This window comes from Podarcis raffonei, chromosome 1, assembly GCF_027172205.1.
Source record: "Podarcis raffonei isolate rPodRaf1 chromosome 1, rPodRaf1.pri, whole genome shotgun sequence".
Taxonomy (NCBI): domain Eukaryota; kingdom Metazoa; phylum Chordata; class Lepidosauria; order Squamata; family Lacertidae; genus Podarcis; species Podarcis raffonei.
Window position 1 is genome coordinate 71,643,884 of NC_070602.1, and position 26,452 is coordinate 71,670,335.

Genomic DNA, 26,452 nt, shown 5'->3' on the forward strand with positions numbered 1-26,452 from the left:
AGTGATCCCAGGGTGGTTTACAACATATCATAAAATATACAACCCAAAATATATATTAATTAAAAAGTGTCATTAGTAAATCCAATTAATAAACACAACAGCATGAGAAGACCTAAAGAAATTGTGTCCTTCACAGGTTTACCCCAAATGCCTGGGACAACAGGTAAATCCACCGAAGTCCACCATCTGCACTCCCACAGGAAGAGAGTTCTACTGGGCACGGGGTGTGGGGGGGGGGGTTGCACAAAAAAGAGAAAGTGCTCTTTTATGTCACCACACAGTGGACACAGTGGTCCATCAACATGAGAAACAAAGCTTCCCTTGGGAGAAGGCCCTTTGAAAAGTAACTGGGGTCCAGCGCATGAAGGACTTTAAAAGCCAATAATTGCTCTTAGATAACTGCACACAGACACACCTGCTTATGCTTTTGTGTCAGCATACTGTACTAGCAGTCATCTCCAGACCATCTTCAAGGGCAATCCAATATTGAGTGCATTGCAATAGTTCAAACTAGAGACTACAGGAGCCTAGATCATCATGGCATGGCTATCTAGATAGCATTGCTAGCACATCAGCCTGACCAGGTAATAGGCACTCCTTGCATTTGAGGCAAATTGTGCCTCAAAGTGAGACCACTGAATCCAGGAGTACCCTCAGAATATGGAGGGTATATGGAATAATGCTCATTGAGAGGCGAGTGCAGTATACTGTACACCCAACTGCTAAATACAGCATCTGTCCATCAACAGTGTCTCCACCTTCTCAGTACTGCGCTTCTGTTTATTGGCCCTCATGATCATCCAACGCATTACTGCCTCCAGACAACAGTTCAGCACTGAGAGAGTTTCATATGGTTCAGGTGGAATAAAGAAATAAAACTGTGTGTCATCCAAATATTGGTTATGCCAACCTGGGAGTTCCATTAACACTAGTAGAAGCAGTTAGGGTGACGATATCTGTCAATTCCTCCTTCCCTCCATTCCCTGCTGTGGAAGGTTGGGTCTGCTGGGTCGCTCAGCGGCTTTTGATACCATCAATCATGACATCCTTCTGGACCGTCTAGAGGAGCTGGGGGCATTGTTATACAGTGGTTCTGCTCCTTTCTCCTGGCCCATGTCCAGAAAGTGGTGTTGGCAGACAAGTGTTCAGACCCCTGGGCTCTCACTTGTGGGGTATCTCAGGGTTCCGTCCTCTCCCCCATGCTTTTTAACATCTACATGAAGCCGCTGGGAGAGATCATCAGGGGGTTTGGGTTCATCAGTATGCAGGATGATACCCAGCTCTACCTCTCTTTTAAATCAGAACCAGTGAAGGCAGTGAAGGTCCTGTGAGAGTGCCTGGAGGCAGTTGGAGGATGGATGGCAGCTAGCAGATTCAGGTTGAATCCTGACAAGACAAAAGTACTGTTTTGGGGGGACAGGGGGTGGGTGGGTGTGGAGGACTCCCTGGTCCTGAATGGGGTAACTGTGCTCCTGAAGGACCAGGTGCACAGCTTGGGAGTCATTTTGAACTCACAGCTGTCCATGGACATGCAGGTCAATTCTGTGTTCAGGGCAGCTGTCTACCAGCTCCATCTAGTACACAGCATGAGACCCTACCTGCCCGCAGACTGTCTCACCAGAATGCTGCATGCTCTAGTTATCTCCTGCTTAAACTACTGCCTGGAAACTGCAACTAATCCAGAATGTGGCAGCTAGACTGGTGACGGGGGGGCGGCCGCCGAGTCCACATAACACTGGTCTTGAAAGACCTACATTGGCTCCCAGTACGTTTCCGAGCACAATTCAAAGTGTTGGTGCTGACCTTTAAAGCCCTAAACGGCCTTGGCCCAATATACCTGAAGGAGCCTCTCCACCCACATCGTTCAGCCCGGACACTGAGGTCCCGTGCCGAGGGCCTTCTGGTGGTTCCCTCATTGTGAGAAGTGAAGTTACAGGGAACCAGGCAGAGGACCTTCTTGGTAGTGGCGCCTGCCCCGTGGAACACCCTCCCATCAGATGTCAAGGAAATAAACAACTATCCATCTTTTAGAAGACATCTGAAGGAAGCCCTGTTTAGGGAAGTTCCTAGTGTTTTTTTGAAGTTTTATTCTGTTTTTGATGTTCTGTTGAAAGCCGCCCAGAGTAACTGGGGAAACCCAGCCACATGGGTGGGGTAGAAATAAGTTATTATTATTATTATTATTAGGGGATGCTCCAGCAGTATGAGTATGATGAGTATGAGATGCAGTGTAGGTATCTGCATGAAAAATAGGCAACAATATTTCCTGCTTTTCTCCAAAAGGAAACCTATGCTGGATCTTGGAACTGACACCCTCAAATTTAACCCACTATCCTTATTTAATGCACTATCCATATAATTTTCTGTTTGCAGAATATTAAATCTTATGTGATGAAAGACATGGAAGACATTAAAACAGCTGCCAGAGGCATGGGCAGTATAGTTAATAAGATGATACAATACTGGCATCTTTGCAAACAAAAAACATTGGATTGAATCTTGAAGCCACTGGCATTTAAGGAAATAGAGGAGGCATATAACATCAGTAGCAGATATCCCTGGCATGCCCTGGCAAAGCTGGGAAAAAATCTATTCAAAACTGGGAAATTTCTAGATGAACTAATGGTCTGACTCTGTACAAAGCAGCTTCACATATCAAAACATTCAAATGAGTTCAGCATGCCAACACTGAATATGTCACTGTAAAAATAGTTATGTTAATGGGATCTTTACTTCTGCAGCACAAAGTGGCAAGAGCAACATACGCAGAATGACAAAAAAGCCTGCCACAAAGGACAATGGAATGTGGTGGGTGGAGGACAAACATTCCTCTGGGGGAAAGATCCAGTATGAAGATATGTGGGGATATTAAGTATGAAACCATAGGGAGAATCCCTGGGAAATGTGAATTTCCCTCAGTTTCCCCAGATTACCTTTTATTTCTGCTTTCAGGATTGTCACACCTTACTTCTCTCTTTCCTGTTCCCAACTTGCCATGCTAAAGCAAAAATAAAACTAACAGTGAACTTGTGGATAAGTTTCAATACTTGCAGAATCAGAACTTTAACTATGGCCTGTTTTGTACTGGTGCCAGAAGCAACAGATTTTCTAATCATTTATAGTTTATTTTTCTCCTCTGTACGTCAGTGCATACTAAATATAGAGATTCCATAAATATATTAACTTCCACTGAATGGCTATAAATAAGTACAACCTACACTTAAACTCCTACCATATACTGTACGCTTCAGTTCTTATCGGCTGCTGCCTCAAATAAAACTGTAGACATTAAACTTATGCCTCTTTCTTATGCCTCTTCCTTGAATAAACATTTCTTATGCCTCTTCCTTGAATAACAAGACCTTTACTCTTTTGTGAAACATAAAACTGCCCAATGAGTCACTTGAACAGCAAATAGTTAAGATCAAAAACCAGTATCATATACAAGTGAAGTTTAACTTGAATGTAGCAATTTTGCTCTTTTCTGTTTACCACAGCATCATGTCTCAATTCTGTGAAACTATGGGTGGTATTCAACTAAGTTTTACTCAGGACACATTGAAATTGACGAGCATGAATAAGTTAGGTAAATATATTTCAGTGGGTCTACTCTGAGTAAAACAGAGCTGAATCCCACCCAGTGACATGATTCCTCTTCAGAAAACTGCAGTTGCAAAATAATACAGAATGCATTGTATTCCTCCCTACCGGCTTCTGTAACAAAAAGCTAGTAAGAAGTATAAACACTCAGAACACTTCTAAGCTTTCTCGCAGCAAAGAGACTACACATCCAAGAAGTCTAAAGGGATAAAAACTCAGCATTTGAGCGTCAGATCTTTAAAAGTAAACACACTTTTAAATAATAAAAGGCCAACAAGTAAAATCAATTAAGCTCTTCAGTATCCCAGTAAACAAAGATATTTATATGATACAAAATATAAAACAGCCAGTAACAAATATTGCTCCATATATCTGGTGACCACAAATACAATCAAATACCACTAGTGTCTGAACCTAGAATCAGAGAGTTCTACTATAGTTCCTATAAGCACCCATGACAACATTACAGTGTTTTGTTTAGCTGTTCTAGCATCTATTAGCACACCCCAGGAATAACACCGGTGATAATCAAATCTGGCTGCATGTATTAAACGTTTCCCAGCCCAACTGCTGCTTTACAACTTGTGGTACCCAAGGGCCTTTGGCCATAAAAACCTGCTCCTATGCACCACAGCATCTATATTACCACCGTTAATTACTACTTTGAGGCTTGATCACATGGACACCGGTGATACACCAGCAGCATTTGCAACTACTGTCAACACACGCTGGAGTGCGAGCAATCGTATGTCTCTCGGTTGCGTGCCAACCTGCCCAAGGATGCTCAAGCCTCAATTTATTAGGCCCCCCACAAACCAAACCCGTGGGAATTTGTTTCGGTGAGTCAAAACTACAGCTTGTTCTCCGTCTCTCGACGCAATACGATTAGCGGGAAGACGCAGTCATCTGCGTGTGCCAAAAAACCCCAAAACAAAACAACTGCTCTGCAAGGCCGCGAAGGCGAGGGGGTGGGTGGGAGGAGTGGGAAAGCGAGAGACTATTCCTCGGCTGCCCTATTTCTCGCAAGGCAGCATGGAGGAGGCCTCCTTATCTGCTCCAGCGTCTCCTTACTCCGAAGCGGAGCCACACGCAGGCAGCTCCTCCTCGGCGCCACCTTAATTGGCTGGCCTCGGGCGCCAGACGACCCAAGCGGACCAGCCCCCCTCATTCATTCCTCCTCCTGCTCCTCTAGGGGAGTTAGCGAAGAAGCCCCTCAGCGGGCGCCTTGGGGTTGAGTATGCCTTGGGGTTTTCGGGGACCGAACGAGGAAGCGCGGCCTCAGCGGCGAGGAAGAAGGCGGCCCAGAGAGGCTGAGCGCGGGGATGCGCCCCCTGGGAGCCGCGTTTCGCCTGCAGCAAACGCCCCCCGAGGGGTCTCTCCCGTTCCCTTCTCCTCCCCCTCGCAGCCTTCCAGACTCGCCCTCACCTCAGCGAGCCTCCATCCCGAAGCACCAGCCGTCGCCGCAGCCATTTCCCGTCGTCCCCACCGCGGAGAAACTTACTGGCGAGCTCGACTCCAAGCCCGCTTCTCCTCCTCCTCCTGCTTCCCCGCCTCTTTCGCTCCCCGCGCTGGGATGGCTGTTGCTGCCGCGCGTCCACTTCCGGCTCCTAGCGAGGGGAGGCCGGCTGAGGGAAGGGGCGGCGAAGGCGGAGCCGCAGCAGGGAGGCCGGGTCGAGCGCTGGGCTCATGAGGAGCTGGCTGCTTCGAAGCACGCTGATAGGATACGGGCTTTTTCAAATGTTGGGAGCAAGCTTTCGGATGCTACAGGACGCTTCGTCGAGCTTAGACGTGCAAGAAGGGCCACAGAAACACCCTTCTCGGGTTGCTGCCCCGTAGAGTTACCCGCCCCTCCACCACACACATCCCAGTCCGCCTTCCTTGGGTAACAGCTGCAGGACAAAACATTCTGCGGGTAAAGCCTTTCCCAGCCTTCGGGTTGCAGTGAGGGGAATAACTTCACCAGTTGAATTTTCTTCACGTGGCTGTTGCACAGGAGGGGGGGTGGAGTTTACAACCATTCCTACACGCTGTACCTTAACTTGTTACATCATTCTCGGCGCATGCACTTTTAATTGCTTTCGGAAGTGCCTGGATACTGACCAAGGTGCGATACATCGTCACCTGAAGGCTGCCCTTTTCCCACATCGTCCTGCCACGTGGGCCAGTGAGCAATGTACGAGGCAATCTTTGCCAGCTAGTGTTTCGTACTAGAAATACTTTTTAGGGGGTGTCATCTGTTTCTCACAGTGCACTTTTCACAGCTGCATGACTAATTAGCTTTCCACTAATCTCTTGCCAGATAGCAAAATTCCTCAACCCCAAAATAGTAGAACTATTATTGGTATAACTAACTCTTCGAACTAGAGCTTCAAAATGTGGCCTGGAGTGGCAACTGGCATGAGAACTTAGAAGGCACAGTCTCAACACTAGTTGTTTTCTACGAAAATCAAAACCCTCCCACTTCTCAACTCACTGGCTGTCTCCTATAATGGGTGGAGGCAAACAACAGTGGGGTGACCGAAAGGGGTTGGATTTCATGCTTCGTCCCAGACAACGTGACTTTTGTTCCTGAGGACGTGCTGTTTATGGCAGCATCTATGATCAGCACGTCAGGACTAGGTTGGAGATGTCACCAGTGTCTGCATTTTACAGCAGTAAGGACAACATGATGGTCATTTACTTTACTCCTTGACGATAAGCTTATATTCCAGGGGGAGGAATGATCTATTTTAAACACAGTATATCACTAGAGTGAATATTAGGACACTGCCTGTACAAATGTGATTGTTGGACTTGGAACAATAATTCTGCTTCTAAACCAACACACATATTTCTAAAAACGACCCAAAAGTAATTGTTTAGTTGGCACTGGTTAAATGATTCATTCACAAGTTAGCTTCTACTGAGCGCAGGTTTATAGTGATAGTAAATAGATTCAAAGAAGAGAGGGAGAGTAAACAATCATTTCCTGTTCCTGCCATTAGATCTTAAGTAAGAATGTTTTGAATTACTGGAAACTTGCATAAAAAATGTGAGCTGGTATGCAAATACAGGAACATTGAACTTTATCATGTGCTACAGGGAAAAGACTGAACGTACCCAAGGGAAAATAAACTAAAACAAGACATATGAAGTAATATCAATTGAAAGAGCAGACTAGGTCTGAAAAATAGAATTAGGCAGTATATTTTCAGGTTAGACTAGGCAAACAGCTATTACATAATGCATGTTTAATATCAATGGAAACAATCGTTCAAAAATTACTGGTGAAAAAAATATTAGAAATAAAGAAGGAGAAATAAAAGTATTGTCATTGAATTTGGTTATACAATTTTGACAGTATATAAAGATGTTAAAGGCTGAGGTTCAGTCTTTTTTTCCTGTAATGTATTATGACAAAACTCAAAACCAAAAACATTTAATTCCTAGTGAAGGTGCAATTTAATGAAAAAAATACTTTAACTGCTTTTGCTAAATTTAAACTAATATTGTTAAAATTACACCTATATAAGCTAGGAGTTGCCCAGCTATATGAGAAATGGACAAAGTACACAGTAGTTTGTATGCCGCTCAGTCCTGCTTCCCTCATAATCGTCTCTTTCTTTACTTTTTTTTTGTTAGATATATTAAATCAGACTTAGACTTTTGTTCCACTGAACACAGTGAAACACACATCCAAATAAACATGCATAGGATTGTGCTGCTTGAATATTTAAAATGCCAGTAAGACCATAAGGCTATTTAAAATCTCTTGAATACCTTGTAATTGCATCACTTCTTAGAAAGTGACTGAAGTTGGAACATCCTGACATGTCACAATATTTGCAGACAATGTGTCTGAGATATGCACAATTCTCCGCAGAGTAATAACACTTGAAATAAGCCCAGAGTTTTATTTAGGGAGTTTTTCAGCGTGGAATCCTGATATTAAAAACTGGGCTAAATTTACCTCTGATTAGTCCAAGGATACAGGAGGACAGAGGGAAAGGTAATTTCATACTTTTACTGTACATGTGTATGCCTCCCTCCTTTCTTCCCTCCTTTGTGGAACTCAAAGAAGAGGACCGTATTTTTTGCCCTATATGACGCACTTTTTCCCCTCCAAAAATGAAGGGGAAATGTGTGTGCGTCCTATGGGGCGAATGCAGGCTTTCGCTGAAGCCTGGAGAGCGAGGGGGGTCGGTGCGCACCGACCCCTCTCGCTCTCCAGGCTTCAGGAAGCTATCCGCTAGCCGTGGGAGAGCTGCGCGACTTTGCGTAGCTCTCCCACGGCTAGCGGAGAGCTTGCCTGCACCCAGAAGCTTGGGGCGTGCTGCACTCAGCACGCCCCAGGCTTCGGGCTTCGCGCAGCTCTCCGCTAGCTGTGGGAGAGCTGCGCAAAGTTGCGCAGCTCTCCCACAGCTTGCGGATAGCAGCCTGTTCTGGGGGCTGGGGTCGGGGGACACTTGGGCTTCCCCCGCCCCAGCCCCGCACCTGGGGGGAAAATAATTTTTTTTCTTTATTTCCCCCCCAAAAACCTAGGTGCGTCCTATGGGCCGGTGCGCCCTATGGGACGAAAAATACAGTACATGTGGTTCCCAGGCAGTCATCCATCCAGGCACTCATCTGCTTAGCTTCAGCAAAGTGGTGGCCTCATGCAATCAGACCATAAAGGTAAAGGTAAAGGGACCCCTGACCATTAGGTCCAGTCGTGACCGACTCTGGGTTTGTGGCGCTCATCTCACTTTATTGGCCGAGGGAGCCAGCGTACAGCTTCCGGGTCATGTGGCCAGCATGACTAAGCCACTTCTGGCGAAGCAGAGTAGCACACAGAAACGCCGTTTACCTTCCCGTACAGCTTCCGGGTCATGTGGCCAGCACGACTAAGCCACTTTTGACGAACCAGAGCAGTGTGTGGAAATGCCATTTACCTTCCCGCCGGAGCAGTACCTATTTATCTACTTGCACTTTGACGTGCTTTCGAACTGCTAGGTGGGCAGGAGCTGGGACCAAGCAATGAGAGCTCACCCCGTCGCGGGGATTCGAACCGCCGACCTTCTGATCGGCAAGTCCTAGGCTCTGTAGTTTAACCCACAGCGCCACCATACCCTGAGATAATATCTTACATTTGTATGGAATTGACTCAGAATATTTTCTATTTTCCATAAAACTACTGAATTATGACAAATGTTGCATTTGAGGAAATAATATTTGACATACTGTACAACCCTATAGCCTGGTTCACAAATCACTTTAAACTACGGTATTGATAACTATGGTTTAAAGGTCAACATGCAGCATATACTACTGAAAATTGCAACCACTCCGTTCCTACCCGACCCCTGCTACTTGTGTGCTGCTGGGACCTAAAATGTGGCTTGGTTTAGTCAGTGTTATGTTGAAGCTGGGCACATTCTTTGTTTGCTGGGGGAAAACAAACCATGAGCCTGCATTTGGACACAATGCTAAGCCAAACCGTGGCTTAGCTCCCTGCCACCACAAGAGCAGCAGGAGGATGGGAAGAGCAAAGCAGCTGTGATTTTTCAGCCTGTGCACCAGCACACTGTATTCACCTTTAAACCACAATTAAGCTTAACTAAGCAGTATGCAGATGCTGACAATGTTGGAAATAAGGAACCCTCTTTAATCCTTTTCATAAACAGCATATGGAAACATTAGTACTGAGTAGTTCCTTTTCCTCCCTTATCTATTTAAAACATTTTATGCTACTTTTCCATTTTAAAATATTAAAAAGCTGATCTCAAAGGTAACAACATATCCTAAAGAAATTATTTAGAACACTCAATAATTGCTCCATTTATAAATAAAGGCAAAATGAGCTATTAATAGGAATATTACCCAGGGTTACTATATAACTCCACCTTTGTCTCTACACTTATCCATATAGTTTCCTTCCTTCCCATATTCCGTATGTTGTGATAACTGCAACGTACCACCTATATCTCAGTGCCTCTTGCCATGGAACTCTGTAGGTCAGGAAGAAAGACATATTCAATACCTTTTTTTCTCTTCTTCATTATTGGTTAGCTGCTGGGACTGGGAGGGGAGGGCGGGAGAGGAAATGGAAAAGCTTGATAGGATTAATGTCCACCTCCTGTCCTCTGTCTGGTTCACACAAGAAGCAGTCACACATAATTTTGGAATATCTTATGTATGCTGACTTTTATTGCTGTTGAAGACCTTCACTATGGTTGAGACAATATTAACTTACAAATGAGGCTCTGGTGTGTTGGATCGAGTTACGTAGGTCTATCAAAACATATCTAAATTGTTGTTCTGGAAAAATATCACAATCCAAAAGATCCATAATAGTTAAATAGGGCCCTACAGTTTTAAAATCAACCATTACATAAAAAAGTATATTGTGGGACTATACTGTGAAACGGTGTTTATGTTTTTTGCAGAGATTGCAATTTTATCAGTGTGATGGATTGTGAAAGTAGGTCAAAACCTTGATTAAGGATTACTGTGTTGTGGTGGTAATGTTTTAAAGCAGTCAGCACATTAACTAATCACGGTGGGTTCACACTCACACTAGAGTCCACAAGTGGGGTAAAAATGACTGTGGCCCACCAGTTACAAAACAGTAATACAGAGCCAGAACAAAATGGTGATGGGCTGAGGCAAAGATATAACTAAGGAATAACTAACATTTTCTATTGATATGTAATCTCTCTTTGGAAATTGCCACATTGTTTGCCCCTGTTATTTCCTTGTGGTAGGGACTTCCACAGTACTGTGGAAGTACAGTAATGTCTGTACTGTACTTAGCTTTCTTTCAGCTAAGTACAGACATTAGCTCTGGAGGTGTTGTAATTAACCTTCTAATTTGAGGCAGGATTTGCTGAACTATAGACTCTAAGTCAGAGGTTCCCAAACCTATTTGGCCTACCACTTCCTTTTTTTTAAAATATTTTATTTAGGATTTTATTGTTTTACAAAAAAAATAATGCTCTCACAAGAAGTAAATAAGGAGGCCGTTTACAGGATAAAGGAAGTCTTTTATTTTTATGTTATGTTTTCTTTGTGTAAGGGGATAGGAGTTTAATTTTAATAATTAAATTGTCAATGGTGGTGGGTTTATTTGTACGTATGAGTTGTTGTGGACTATGTTTAAAAAAATTGCTCTGCAGCCCCCTGGAAATATACCTTCTTTAAGCGAACATACAGAAAGGTGCTGCAGCACCCCTGCCCGCCTTCCTTTCTGTTCCTGTTTAATAATAATATTCAATCTCCCTTCCTAATTTCCTTCAATGCTCCCTCAGTCTCTTTCCATTCAGAGAAAGGCGGGGTGGGGGCTTCCTGGCTCAGCAGGAGACTTAACTGGAGGAAGGAGGACAGAGTGTGTGTGCATGGAGCAAGGGGACCCAAAGGCGTTGAAGTAGCCCTAGACTGAATCTTCTCCTTTTTTCCTTTCCTTCAGTCTGACGGTTGCTTCTGTTCCCCTCCCTTTCTTCCCTCCCTTACTTTCCCTCACAGGCACCTAACATGTCAAGGACCTTGAGGAGCTGGAACTAGCGCTGAGGATCTCCTTGAGAGGGCATCAGGAGGAGACACCTGCTGAGGAACATTTTTGCTGTCATGGGAGAAGGTGGGCCCGCCTTCCAGTCCTCAGGAATACTGGCACCAAAAGGTCCGGGTCTGGGCTAAAGAACAACAGCACAGTATGCATTCACAGACTCGAGTCATTGCGTGGCTTGTAAGCAAGCAATTCCTGAAACATCTTCACTACCAGCAGCTGTGGTTAGGGTGTGGTCTACAAGAAGGGAGTTTACAAGGTCTCCCTCTCGGGCCTTCTGTTCTCTAGAAACAACATAGGTTTGGGGCTCCTTGGTGTAATTTGCATGCTTTGCTGTGTTGTATCTTGCCTGAACTCTCTGTGATACTGACCTTTGACCGTTGCTTGACTTTGCCTCTGGATCATGTTTTGGACCTGAAATTATCCCCTCCGCTTGACCCTGGTTTGTTTGGACTGTGCTGCACCCTCAGCTTTGCTCTCCTTGGTGAATATTTTGCCAAGTTGCTTATAAATCCTGTGAGGGCCCTGAGGACACCCACTGGAATGTGGCACAGCAAGAAGGAATTGCAGCTGTTCACTTAAGACTAGTGAAAGTAAAGGGGTATGCTCAGGTGAGTGGTTCCTTGTCCCTGGATGGACTGTAAGAATTTACAGTAGCTTATTCCTATCTGCATAGCTCCATCCTGGGTTTTATTACTTGGTCACATTAAGTGTTGGAACTGATTGATCTGGCCTAGTTATCTCTGAAAGAACCAGCAGAATAATATATGTTATTCTTGGCTTGTTTTTTTACTGCAACTTATCTGCAGGCTAAAGAATACTAATTATCCTACAAAAAGAGAGAAAAAGACTCAGTAAAAGAATATAGTAAAAGAAATTTAGGGAGGTTTTTAATGTTTTACTGTGCTTTTAATTCTGTTGGGAGCTGCCCAGAGTGGCTGGGGAAACCCAGCCAGATGGGCGGGGAAAAATAATAAAAAATATTATTATTAAGTGAGGAAGGGGAAGCAGCAGTAATAAGAGGAATGCCAAAAAGTAGAACACGATGGACGAGATAAAGCTATTCAATTAATATCAAAAACCCTAAACAACTTGGACCCCTAATAAGTTTTTATATAAGCCCAAGAGCTTCTGTATACCTGGGATAATTCTTGTTTCCTTTTGGATTGAAGACCCTCTTGCCATATAACAATCTGCTTTTTAACTTCTCCCATTTTCAAAAGTGGTTTCTCAAGCAGTGTGAGCAAAAGGAGGGACAGCTGTTTAAGATACACGAGTCTCAATCTTTAATGTAGAAAACTCATTGCATGGTTCCTATGCATTGCCAGGCGTAATTTTAAAATTTGTTCACACATTTTAATCTATGCAGGCAGTAAGTGCATAAATGTTTTCCCTGGGTACTAGACCTAATTGATCCATGTTAGCCGCTGAAATCAATTACTAATTTTGTTGTTCAGCTTTCTATTTCATTAGTTCTCCCAAAAGTACTGATTTTTGGCCATTCTATATCCAATTATCTAAACCCTGAAGAATCCACCTCCCTGTGCTTCTTCATATTTTGCTGGTGAGATCATGTTGTTCCTTGACATAATTGACACATTGCTGTGCAGCTTCAAACAAAGTCTAACCAAGGCTGCAGTTGTGACTATTGATTGTGGAGAGCAATGACAATGAGATTTCTCTGCAGTTACTCTAAAACGGCAACCAGTTTGTGTCTGTATAATGGGGGAAGGGGTTAACTGCAAATAAAAAAACTACAAATAAAATTTACTAAACCAGATGAGCAAAATAGATATTTATTTTTAATTCCTGTACATGGAACCCTTCATCAGGCGGAAGGGAAAGGTGATTTGTTTTCCACTTAGGTTGTCTCTGCACTCAGAGGCTGGTGCCCATTGAGACTGCTAGGGCAAAAGGAAGGGAGCCCAACAGTAGGTAGAGCCAATGACAGGCAGAGTCAACTAATTATAGTTTCATCTCCATCCTCCTTCCTGCTGAATTCTTCAGTGGCAACGCTGCCAGAAGCTGCCAGCCAGTGCCATTCTCTAGAGTCTAGACTAGTTGTAATTGCTCCATCAACCCTCCACTGATCCGCATTATACACAAAATGCTCATGGCATTCTGGATCCCCGGGGGATTGGATTTTGTTCTCCATCCCATGTCTACATAAAAGCAGTTCTCTCTCAGTGCCAGGGCAGGGATTAGGATTAGCCTGTTTAGGCAGGATAACTCCTCCTATCTAATTTCTGTTTCTCCTTTTCCAGGGTAATTCTCCATAAGGGAGAGGACACCCTAAATGTGTAGCATTTGATTAAGAAATAAAGCTTTTAAACTTCCATTGTTGTCTGGTTGTTTATCCCTATATCTGTTATGTACTGAGTTGAATAGGATCCAAACTGCAGCAGTCTGATTGTTCCTAGAACAATAGGATCCAAAATGCAGCAGTCTGATTGGTCCTAGAACAATAGGATTCAGAATGCAGCAGTCTGATTGGTCCTAGAACATTGCAGCAGTATGATTGGTCGGCAGGAGCCACCCAATCCAGCTCCAGATAGAAGTGAATCCACAACCTGATTGGCTTACAGGAGAAGTCCGGAATTAGCCAATCACGTGCAGCCCATTGTGTAAATAATGTATATAAAGCAGATACTTTGAGGGGACTTTCATTCATTCCTCCTCACCACTATGAGCTGAATAAAGAGCATGAAATCACTTTGCGACTCTGAGTATATTTCAATATCCTTGCATTGCCTTTCAAATAAAACTCCTCGGCTGTTTTCCCAGACCTGAAAACCTTGTCACACACAGCAAGGCTGTTGTTTTGAAGTTCCAACTCTCAAACAGGATCGTAGCAAAATAGCAACTTCATTCTGCATCTTCTCATAGCTCTACAATTTCTGTGGTTAATTGGAAAAATAATTGAAGTTAATGTGTTGAGAATTATCCAAATCTTTTTCCACATTGCTTTTTTTGTCAGCAGAGACTGGTGTAATAAAATACGTGAAAGCTGCATGTAATTCTTAAAATTAAGTATCTGACTGGCATTTCTCTGTGAATTTTTAAGCATGCTAATTGCTACAGATACCAAATGTTCTTTTCAGATACGTCCTCAATAATGGCAAGTGAAGCAACAATTTAAAACTGAGGGTACATCTTTCTGACATTTAAGATTACAGCTTGGCGCTTGAATAACTCTGTCAAGACCTTAACTGTGCTCATTTATTCAATATTTAAAGTTCTTCTTGCGATAAAGACACTTCTGTATCTACTGGTGCTCGGTGGAAATGAAGAAGGAATTTCAGGAATTAAAATCACATTTATTTCCTTTGATGTTTTATCAGGACTATAAAAGCTTTGTTCTCTATGTGGCCTACTGTCACGGCTCTCAAAGTGTGAGAATGAGATACAGGAAGTTGCTAAGGAGATTGGAGCACTTGCCAAACCCTTCCAAGTCTAGTTCTGTGAATTATTTCATTGGAACAGGAAACAAAGTGCTCTCATACAGCTTTCTTCCAGTAAAACAGGCAGCTGAGTGAACTATCCTGCACCCATACCAGTCTGGTGTTACTCTCAGAAACAATATAACAGTATTTTTTGTTTGCTTGCTTGTTTAGATGTCCCTCACAACCCAAGACTTGAAACTGTATTTTACATAGTTTGTGCATAAATCCAGTGCTGGTTGTTAATGGTAACACACCAGGATCAGGAGAATAGACGAGATCTGTTGAAAAAAGACCCAGTATTAGGAGGATTGACCCTGCAGCAGGATCTGAGAGCCTTGTGGATGCCAGGAAGTGTTTCAACTTGTCTTTCATCACCGAGCCCTACTCTGATAGGAGAACTACAAGATGGATGTATAGGATTATAGCCAAAGTAATGTGCCAAGACCTCACCCTTATAAAAACTTGAAGGCCAGATTTCCTCTGTGTGAGCGGTAAGGGGACTGAGCTTCCTATTGTTTCCTGCCACAGATTCACTTTTTGTTATTGCAACTAACAAGAGTCCTGTTCATGCCTTGTTATACAGATTGTGCATACACATAGCCATTGAAACACACATGGGTCTTTTTTTAGTGTGCTTTTGTACATTGCAGACTGGTCTGCAATCAGTCAAGAGTTTGCACAGTAGTCTCAGGCCTTCTTCTGCTGCTTCAACAGCCCCATGTTGCATTTGGTCATGCGCAGAATTATGAGTTTTTAAGTAAGGGTTGACACATGTCCCAAATAAGGGAAGGTATTTAAATTCTGAACCGTCACCACAAGTGGTATTTATTGACAGACATGGGCCGTAGCATCTTGTTTTTTAGAAGTGAAGCTATGCACACAGGCAGGGAGGAGGATTATACACCAGTACTACACTTCTCTTGAGTTACGAGGAAGGGATTTTGGACAGCAACTACTCTGTTGCCAAAACATATGGAAACAAGCCTTAATGAGACTAGCAGAGGAATTTAAATGCAATGAAGGTTTGTTAATTTGAACTAAAACTTTGAATGAACATTGGTTTGAAGAACCACATACATTTTCCAGGATATATACCCCAAGAATTGATAGACATGGAAATGACAGTTGATGCATGGCACTGAAAGCATTCTAAATTAAGCATCATTTTCAGGAAGAAACTAGATTTCTTAGCAACAGGTATGTGGTATGTTTTTGCCAAGTGCTATTTCCTCCTTTTTCGAGAAAAGGAAAACACTTGGCAGTCTGCAGATTTTTTTGCTCTCGCTGGGAAATAGATCATGTTTTGCTGCAGCTGTCTGCTAAGAAATGGAACAGTTGTTTTGTGAGGATTACCGGCAATGTGTGTTTCCCTCTTTTCAGTATAAATAATCATCCCAACTGTAGTGAAAGCACTTTGCTTATTTTGTGTGTGGGTAGCATTTACTGTGGAACAATGTGGCCGACAGCAATAAACACATTTCTTCAAAGTTTAAGATGCAGCAGCACTACATGGTTTTATATTCAGGCCTATTGAAGATCTGCCAGCTGAGAGACTATAGGATTTGGCATAAGCCCCACAACACAACAGATGGTCCCTTCCAACTCTACAATTCTATGTGTCTATGGATACGCCAGCATAACTCCCCTAATACACCAGTGATCCCCTCCTGAAGCCCCTTTTCACTGCATTCATATCAATTGGAAGACTTGTGTTTAGGTCTGACCATACAGAAAAAAATGTTTATATACAGCACATTTGTTTACAACCTTTAATTTAAAACTATTTTGACTTGCAAGGTGGTGCACTTTAAAACCCCCACTTAATGGCCTTATTTTACCAGATGCACAAGCTTCTGTGTTTCATGAGCTACTATATCCAGTAGGGGCAAGGATTCTGTACAGTTAATAATTCCCCCCCCCCCATCTAAGCTATACTACTGCTATCTTGCCTTGCTTGATTTGTCCCACAGCTAGATAGACTTCTGACCTGACTCAAGTGCGTGTCTACCCAAAAGTAAATCCTGCATTGGGGTTGATGGCTCCATCAGTGCAGCATGAGACTCTTAATCTCAGGGTTGCGGGTTCGAGCCCCACATTGGGCAAAAAGACTCCTGCATTGCTGGGGGCAGGACTAGATGACTCTGGTGGTCTCTTCCCACTCTACAGCTCTATGATTCTATAGTTCTATGACTTTCAGGAAGCCAAACTGGAATTCCTCTGCATAAGATCTTGGAGAACCACTCTGGTATGAGTAGATGTTAGTTCATGTTAGAAAACTTTAAAAGTATTATAAACATTCCCTTAATGAATGAAAAGAAGAAAAGAAAAATTACAAAGACACTAAGCTTGATAATTCACATTCTATAATGTTGATTTATGAGAAAGAAAACCCAAATATGACAAGAACATGTGAAGATACATATATAAATAACCTTGATTCCAAAGTAAAACATAAACACTTCCTATAGTTTAACTAAAAGTCAGAAAATGAAAGTCCCCCTCCAGCACTTGATCAATTACATAGGGTTTAAGGTTGTTTTGAGTTGATATGATCTGAGCTTTTACAAATTCTCTCTAGATGTCTCAAATTATTATTTTTTTAAAAATAATTTTTATGAAAGATTTTATTGGTTTATAAAAGTACATGCATTGTCTCTTTTTCAGGTTGTAAAGTCTTCTCTACAGATCAGTTACATTTGAGATGAGACATAAGTGTCATGCAGTATTCATTTATTACATTTCCTTGGTAGTGAGGAGTTTCAAATCTTTTTATCCCAAAATCAAGTTTTGGGTGTTTGGAATATGCCATACGTTTCATCAGAGGCAGCTAAAAAACAATTCAAAAGTGTAATTCACAGATTTTATCATTATAGCCACATCATCCCAAATACCACAAGATCTACCGCACCACTGCATTGGCTCTGCATCAGTGTTAAGTGTAACCCAAAGGGTTCTGATTTCCTCCTCCTGCCCTCCCAAAGGCCCAAAGATCAAGTAGTTGAAGGATGAAAGGCCTATTAAAGTGGTTGAACCAATGTTTCTGCCATTCCGTTTCAGTATCAGAAGTGCAGAAGCAGACACACATAAATTTGCAAAGCCATTTACTCTTTTACCATAACTTCTCTTATTTCACTTTCCTCTTGGTTCTGTTATTATTGTTACTATTGTTATTTATTCAGTTTGTATACCACCTTTCGGATGCGGGTGGCACTGTGGGTTAAACCACAGAGCCTAGGACTTGCCGATCAGAAGGTTGGCGGTTCGAATCCCTGCGGCGGAGTAAGCTCCCGTTGCTCGGTCCCTGCTCCTGCCAACCTAGCAGTTCGAAAGCACATCAAAGTGCAAGTAGAGAAATAGGTACCGCTCCGGTGGGAAGGTAAACGGCGTTTCTGTGTGCTGCTCTGCTTCGCCAGAAGCGGCTTAGTCATGCTGGCCACATGACCCGGAAGCTGTACGCCGGCTCCCTCAGCCAATAAAGCAAGATGAGCGCCACAACCCCAGAGTCGGCCATGACTGGAACTAATGGTCAGGGGTCCCTTTACCCAAAGCAACAGAATGCTATTCCATTGACCTCTTTGCTTTACTTGTTTTAAAGACACAGAGATGTGCTTGCATACAGGTGGAGACCATTTTGCATGGGGGTTCTGTTCCCCACGTACATCAGCAGAGCGCACATAAACTCAACACACCCCATGCCGCCCTTTTGTACCACCTTTCATCCAAAGATCACATCACAGGGCTGTTCACAACATAAATTTTTATGTTTTAATGTAGCTATGTGGGCTTTATATTCTTATTTGTTTGCTTGTTAGTAGCTTTAGGTTGCTCTGGGAAAAATAAAGCGGCTGGCAAATTAAATAAATAAAATAAAACTTTATTCTTCTAGGACAGCTCTGATCATGGGGTCCCATATATCTGCAAAGGGACGTCTGTACTGGAGGGCTCTGCCTTCCTGGAGGGATTTGAATTTACTGGCGCCTGGGGATCCTCCTTCTCCGGGAAATTCCAGATACTGGGACCAAGGGACAATGACTGATTCAAAATGAATAACTCTCGGGCTCCCCCTTCCTCTTCTTCCAAGGCTTCTTGGCCACTGGCAGCTTCCTCTGTATCAACTCACCGCCCCCTCCCGGCTTTATTCTTCCTCAACGCGGCGCGTCACTGAGCGGGAGGGCGGGGAAATCAAACTAGCACCGCCCACCGCCGCTACCGCCACGTACCTTCCCCCAGCGCAACGCACCTCCCCAGGCCTGTTTCGCCGCCTGCGCAACCGAACCCGGCTGCTTCGCCGTCGCCCAATCGTGGCCCTACGCGATGCCCAGAAGGGGGACAGGCTCCGCCAATCCGCGTGCTCCGAGAGGTGGTGCCTATTACTATGGGAACGGGGGAACTAGGTTTCGCTACAGATCTGCTTCAAGGGGGTGTATCGGCGAAGAGAGAGGCTGAGAGGAAGGAAGGAAGGCAGGCAGGGAAGGGGAAGGGAGGAAGGAAGGAAGGCGGGCGGAAAAGAAGCCACCAGGTGCCTGGCAACTGGGCTGCTGTTGCTGGGGGCTCTGTAGGCTGCCTCTCTCTCCTAGCACGCGAGTACACAATAGGGAGAAGCCACATCAGCTGGAAGACGCTCAGGATCTCTCCGTCTCCATAGCTATGAATCACAGCGAGATAAAGGTAAGTCAGGTTTCCTCCAAAGCTGGACCAGAAGGGGCGAGCTGGCTGCCCGCTGGGATGGTGCACTTGCTTGGACCCCTCCCTGGGTAATGAGCTGAGTGGACAGGTGTCACTCTTAAGTTTCTTCTTTGCCCAACAGGTTATTCTGGCAGCACATTTTAAGCCGTGGACAGGGTGGGAAGTGGGAGTCTGATGGGTTTATTTGCTTTTCAACTAAGGGGCTGTCAAATTGGGTGGTGGTGAGCCATGGCTATTGTTGGCACTGCAGAGCTTGCCACATTCTGAGAAAGTGTGCTTGCCCAAGGTAGGAGAAGTGTAGTGTCGGTTAAATTGATGGAGAAGAGCTGGTCCAAGGGGTTAGCTGCACCTGGGATACTCATGCTAGCTAGCACATGTAGTCAAAGTTCCCTTTTGAACGGCAGAATTAACGCCTGTGACCTTGTGATGACATCAGTTCACCTAGGGAAAAAGAAGTGGGCTTTTAAAAAGCCAGAAGTATGCCCAGTTTTACTCTTCTTAATTCATCAATGGGATGGAGTGATAAAGGCATTATGTGAGCAACTCTTGTCCTCAAATATACAATGCAGCAAAAAGTAATACACACACACACACACACACACACACACATACAGTAACTGCTTTCTTGTTGGGGTACAAAAGTATTTGAAGTATAATCAAGTGCTTTCTGTGTTACTTCTTGAGATGGGCATGGTAGGACCACAATCTATGAGTAAGCTCCCCAATTATTGCATATTTAAGCCTGTCTTACGCTGTATGTTTGTATGTTTCAGTTCCTTGTATTTTATTTTTTATGCAAGGTGTCCTTAATATGTCAGCTACATCCAAGTTAATTCCCCCCACACACACTAAGTTAATCTGTGGGTAAGCAGAGTCAGCTCCTTGATGTAGGCACGTGGGTTGTTTCCTTTAAATGGTAGACTATTGCCACTTTGTTTTATTGTGCTATCAGAACAATGATTATTTAGTTCTTTAAAAACACTGTGAAATAAAATGGTTCTAGCAATGAATGAAAGCAGTGACCTGTTGATTCATCATAGCCCTTGTTATGTGTAAAAAGAGAAAAAAAGTGTGCATGGAAGCAAGCTTTCTTTTACATTCACAAGAAAACCTTGGCTGAACTGGTTTTAATGCAGTTCAGGGCTTCATGTTTTCAGATAAGATGGATATAATTAGTCCTGGCTAGGTCTCTTGTGCAAGATATCCTCAATGGGTGCCATTCCTGAGTGTGCCTACCTCCTCACTGTTGTCCCAACTAACCATTAACTTGCTTTCTCCTTCTGGTCTCAGTCTGCATATCTGCCCAAAGGGAGAGAGTTGTTCTTTCTTGTTACTTTTGCTACTGCTTGAATACTCAGATAAGACAGGTGGGCAGGTAGTGACAGCAGGAAGGAGCAGCAGCACCAGAGCCAGGAGATGTTGGGAATTGATCGTGGCCTGCTGGAAGGGTGTGGGCCTGGGCAGATGACAAATAGTACCTACCTCTGACACTAGTTTCTCATGTCACTGCCAGTACCTGTGGTCCCCCCTGGCTTCTCAGAAGATTAAAAGAGGGCTTCAGTGATTGTGGCATTTATACTGTGACAATTATTTCAGCATAATCACACTATATGAATTTAATAAGAGATTTATTTGAAAATGAAGAACGGTTTTTATATTAAGTACAGTATTGTCAACAGCCTTATTTGGGAATTGGGCCATCACTGAATTTAGCAAAGTAATTCATTTCACATGGGTGGGAGTCTTATTTCCATTTTTGATTGGCCAGCTGCTCCACATAGAGCAAGGGCAAATTCATCCATTTGAAGATTTTTCTGTTGCATTCTTACCCTTCTGCCTTGCAGGAAACTTGTAAAGCGACAAATAACCATAAAGAAGTGTAGTAAGGCTGGCTGCTCCTGGTCCTCCTCTGATAAGGACTCTCCTGGCTCAGAAGACAAACTTACAAGCTCTGTGCCTGGCCCTTCAGGATGTGCAAACTCCATTGAAAGCCAGTTGCACACCTCCATCCAGATGAACAGAATTCCCAGCACACAGTACAACTGATCCCTAACCATTTGCTATGCTGGCTGGAGCTGTTAGGATTTCGAGTTGAACAATATCTGGAAGGCCACAGGTTCCCCATTCCTGATGTAATGGATTGGTGGTGGTGTTAAACAAATTATTAGGAATACCTTTGCTTTGGTGCCAGAAATTTATTAGATGCTAAATAGAACCGCATTTTGTTAACTTACCCGTCTTGCCTGAAACAAGTTGGTTGGTGCAGCTGAAAGTGGTTTAAGAGTGCCCCTGAGAAGGAATTTGCACCTGGAGGTTTTCCCCCATTCCTGTGATTGGTGCCTTCCTTTTTGTTTTTTTTTCCTTTTAAAAAGGCTATAGAAAAAAAATTATATATTGGCATGTATTATTGGAAATATCCAAAAGTTGAGAAAGGAAAAAATGTTTCTCCCTGAATATATATGCAATGTGTCTCTTCTTTCAAATCCCTCCTTACACCCTTTCTTGGGTGGCCTTGGTTTACCCCCTTAATCCTCATGCCATTAATCCTCATTTCCAACTGTGACCAGTTTTAAGAAGGTGTAACTGCATTTGGTTACATTCATCCCTTCTTGCTCTTGTCTCTCTGTTGCATTTTCCATTGCATCCTCTGTGGGCTCAGGAATATTGATGGTGCTGTATAAAATAATTATTAAATGTCTGAGCAAGTATGATGCAGTAGATAACCCCCCCCCCAATACACTTAGCCATGAAGCTTACTGACAGACTTGGGCCAGTCACTATTATTTTAAAATGTTTTTGCTTCATTTGCTGTTTAAAAACTTCCAATGAAGGTTAGGCTGAGGATAAAATGAGGTTGGGAGAAGAACCACGTAAGTTGTATTGAGCTCACTGGAGAAAATGCAACATCAAAGTGTTTCATTGTTGTTGGAAGAACATCAAACCTAATACCATGTTCAGTTAAATTTGAGGTACAACCACAGACCACATTTTGACTGTTTAATGGTGCAACTGTGGAGAATGGCTTCAGCAAGATCTTCCTTCTTTTTTGAGGCTTGCATCACTTTCTTAGCAGGGTATAATTAACCTGAAGGAAAGAGGTATGAGGTGAAATATTTTCAAAGTATCCAAATATTTGAAATCCATTGAAACATATCCATATAAACTAGAATTTTCCCTTTTTTGTACTTTTAAAAGAAAATTGGGCAGTTGTTTATCAAGGATTTTTTAGGAATAGGATATTATATCATGGGACAGGATATAGGATTAAAAGATCCAACTTTGAACCAGGTTACCCAAAAGACCAACTTTCCCTCCATTTCCTGGTAAGGGCATTGAGGTGATCAAATGGAATCAAGTTAGTCTTGCCGGAGTCTAATAATTATCAGCTTATGGTGATATGGAGGAAGCTTTTTCACTGATGTTAAAAACATGCTCCCTGTTGAAATAAGAGATGCCTTATCAGTATTGGTGTTTGCCAGCTTTTGAAGACACACCTGGTTACCCAGGCATTCTCTTTATCTGAGCCTCTGACTTCCATTACTATGTTGTTTAATTGGAAATATTTTATTGTATATTTTCATTGTGGATATATAAGGGTGGTATTCAACAAAGTTGTTGGGTGCATGTTTACATTTATTTATTATTTTGTGAATCACCTTCCACAATAAGTCCCAAGGTGATTTACAGCCATACAAGAAAAGCAACAAAAATAGGTTTAAAAGCAATACAGAAAACATAAGTCGTAAAGAAATGTTATGTATTCTAAATACATACTCTGCTTCTTTGGTAAGTTATGACTTACATAACCTTGAAAGAATATATCCAGGATAGCTTTTCTACAAGTTCCAACTTGTACAGAAGAAAAAAAGAGGAGTGGGAAGGCTGAGTATTTTTTTTTACAGTTCATTCTCCTTTGGAAATTATAGTCAGTAATGTCTCAAAAAGAAAAAAGGGGAAAAAAGAGTTTGCTGGCTTCTTAAAGACTAACGAATTTATTACAACAATAAATATGGCATAAGACTGTTCGATATTTTTGCTGCAAGAGACTAATATGGCTATCCCTCTGGAAACCAAAATTAGGAGATTGGGGGGATGGGAGGCACATAGATTCTAATGTTGTGTCATCTTAAAGCAGGCTGGCTATAGCTTAGAGTTGAAAAGATCTTGTCTTCTGCTGACAGATCTCAGGAGAACTACATTACTCCAGCCATCCCAGTTCAACCAGTATAGAAAAAAAAGAGGGCGAGGCCAGACGGAGTTAAGGCTCAGGAAAATATGGCTGTTCCAGATGCTAAATTAGCTAGGAAGCCAGTAAAGGGATTTAAGGAGAAAGGTCATATGTTTTATGAGGGAATTCCTGTTTGGCCAGTCAGTTAATTTGTGTTCAGATGAGCTATAGAGCCAGCTAGTGTGATCAAAAGCTCTTAAGTATAACTTTCCCAAATTTTCCAAATCATGAATTGGCTTTTCAGCATCATAGGTGTAAGGCAATGTGAAAATTCTGCCTTGGTGTTGACGGCACATATGAATGGACTGCAAATCGCCCTGAGACTTCCGGGTATCAGACGGTATATAATATCAATAAATAATAATAGTAATGTATGATAATATTTTTATTATTTATACCCTACCCCCTTGGCTGGGTTTCCCCAGCCACTCTTGGTGGCTCCCAACATATTAAAAACATCAAACATCAAAACTTCCCTAAACAGGGCTGCCTTCAGATTTCTTTTAAAAGTCAGATAGTTGTTTATTTCCTTGACATTTGATGGGAGGGCATTCCACGGGGCGGGCGCCACTACCGAGAAGGCCCTCTGCCTGGTTCCTTGTAACCTCACTTCTCGCAGGGAGGGAAGTGCCAGAAGGCCCTCGGTGCTGGACCTCAGTGTCTGGCCTGGACCATGGGGGTGGAGATGCTCCTTCAGGTATACTGGGCTGAGGCCGTAATAAACATGGATTAAACATGGAGTCAGCCTGCACATGCAGCTGCCAGCCATCAACAGTAGAGGAGTCAAGTGGTGGTTCATGCACATATTCACCAGTAATTTTTGTGTAAAATATCTCCCTGAGGATTTTAAGGTAATTAGTATTCTAGTGGTACCTTGGTTGTCAAACTTAATCTGTCCCGGGAGTCCGTTTGACTCCTGGAACTGTTTGAAAACCAAGGTGCGGCTTCCGATTGGCTGCAAAAGCTTCCTGCACTCAATCGGAAGCCGCAGAAGCCATGTTGGAAGTTCTGCTTCCTAAAAATGTTCGCAAACCGGACCATTTCCGAGTTTGTGGCATTCAGGAGCCAATTTGTTTGGGAGCCAGGCTGTTCGACAACCAAGGTACCACTGTATAAGATAAATTTCTGTTTGGACGATAAGAAGTCGTCATAAACTTGTAGGTTTATGTCCAGCTTGCCAAAGTATTTCTCCCTCCAGGCAGAGGCAGCCACTTGATACTTAAGACATCTGTGAACCTAAGAAGGTCCATTTAATCCAGAATCTGTCTCACACAGTGGCCCGTCAGATGCCTCTTTGAAGTCCTTAAGCAGGGTTTGAAGATCATGGCGCACTCCTGCTGCAGAGTGGACTTTGGTAATCTTTGGTACTTGAGTGAGGCCAAAATTTGGCACCCCCCAATGGAGCTTCTCAATTTTATACCCCCTCAGCTTGGTGCATTTAAAAAACAGTCATCAGTACAAATTCCATCAAATAACAGTTGCTCTATGATTGTTCCAGATGTGAGGCAGCAGGGGCAACAACCTTCACTAGGGTTCATGTAGTGCTACTCCCTCTGTTATCATTTCTCCCTCTGTTAACATGAGGAGTGCCAAACATGAGGGATTGAGTATGGAAAAGGCAGGAGGAGGGGTTGTAGTCTAGCAGGAGAGGTGAGAAAAGCTACACTTGCAAGTATTAAAGACACAGAAGCTTGCAGGTGCAGCTTTTCTCACCTCTACATGCCAAGGAGCACCTGCCAAAAATTCCCTCTTCTGTGCAGCCATTAAAGGGACAGCAGCCCTGTTTTCCTTTGCAGCTAGTCCTTGAAGGATCGATAAGAATTACTTTCTTCTAATCTGAAGCCTTTCTCCAAATGTCCCTGCTTGTCAGAAGTGGGACAGGTGGTTTCTGGGGAAAGGGCATTTTTAGTTGGGGTGCCACAATTGTAGAATTCTCCTCCTAGCAAGGCTTAACCTGGTAACTATCTTTTTAGTTCCAGACAAACTTTTATAAATGTTCCCAAGATGTTAATTGCTTTTGTTTTGAATTTTAGTATTATTGTTATGTTCCCTTCTATTGTGTAGATTTCTTCCTTTCTTTTGAAACACCTAGTAAATGTTTATATTGAAGGGTGACATAAAATACTATTTTAAAATACATGTAATAAAAAATGTTAACCAAGAAGTGAAATGTGAATTGGCTCCTATAACTCTTTAATTTCTTCAGGGTGATTAACTTTGAAGCATGAACATGTGTGGCCTGACCTTCGATCTATCTATCCTGGCACTGGCAAGCAGGTTCTCGCTAGGGTTTCTTCCCCAAAATGTACTACGCTTTAACTGTAGATGCCTGTGGTTGATATCGCTGAGAGTAAGCTTTCATAACCTCCTGTCTTCATTGCAGGGGGCTGACCCAGAGCTCAGCAAATTGGCCTGGACAGTCTTACACACTTACTATGTTGGTTGCTGTGTTTAAATGCTGGAAGATGAGACAGGTTAAATTCACAGTGCAATCTTATGTGTCTTGACTTCCTCCTAAATTCCCATTTTGGTTAGAGCAACTAAGGACAAGGGGCTGGGCACAAAAGTGCCAAGATAAGCTTATAATCTTCAAATGGAGAACTACTTAGCCCTTAGCCCACGTGACCTTAGAAATTGGATTTTTGCTCAGGATGCCAACCAAGACAGAGCATCCATGATTGCCCCCCCATTACTCTACTTGGTACCCCCAAATTAAGACCAATCACTCAAGGCCCCCTTACCTTGAGACTCTGACCTTCCCCCAACTACACAGGGCCTTTGTAGAAATAAGATTCCAACAGATGCCCTCAGCATATTTAGAGGGGAGATATAGGGGAATTCCCCATATGGATCGCAAATGTATATGTGGATGCAATCAGGTAGAGGACATTACACACTATTTGCTGATTTGCCCCCTGTATACAATGCCCAGAGGAAAATGTATATTGCCAATTCTTAATTGGCTTCCAGGTTGAT

At 43.0% G+C, this 26,452-nt stretch overlaps 2 protein-coding genes across 5 annotated transcripts in view; one reads left to right on the plus strand and one right to left on the minus strand.

Moving 5' to 3' along the window:
* The window catches only part of PIK3C2A (phosphatidylinositol-4-phosphate 3-kinase catalytic subunit type 2 alpha), a 48,019-nt gene extending 42,822 nt beyond the window's left edge, over positions 1–5,197 (minus strand). Inside the window, exon 1 of one of the 3 annotated variants that reach the window (XM_053392666.1) lies at positions 5,102–5,197. The gene's annotated coding sequence lies outside the window, so the exon portion shown is untranslated. Of the gene's footprint in view, positions 1–2,933; positions 2,955–5,025 lie in introns of those variants that run through there. The other 2 variants (XM_053392655.1, XM_053392675.1) reach the window with 2 other exon arrangements.
* A 13,636-nt stretch (positions 5,198–18,833) lies between these two features.
* Positions 18,834–26,452, plus strand: part of NUCB2 (nucleobindin 2) — a 30,325-nt gene continuing 22,706 nt past the window's right edge. The window contains exon 1 of one of the 2 annotated variants that reach the window (XM_053392719.1): positions 18,834–19,230. In XM_053392719.1, coding sequence (XP_053248694.1) covers positions 19,210–19,230 — 21 coding nt within the window. In that variant the 5' untranslated portion in view covers positions 18,834–19,209. The remainder of the gene's footprint in view (positions 19,231–26,452) is intronic. The other variant, XM_053392709.1, reaches the window with a different exon arrangement.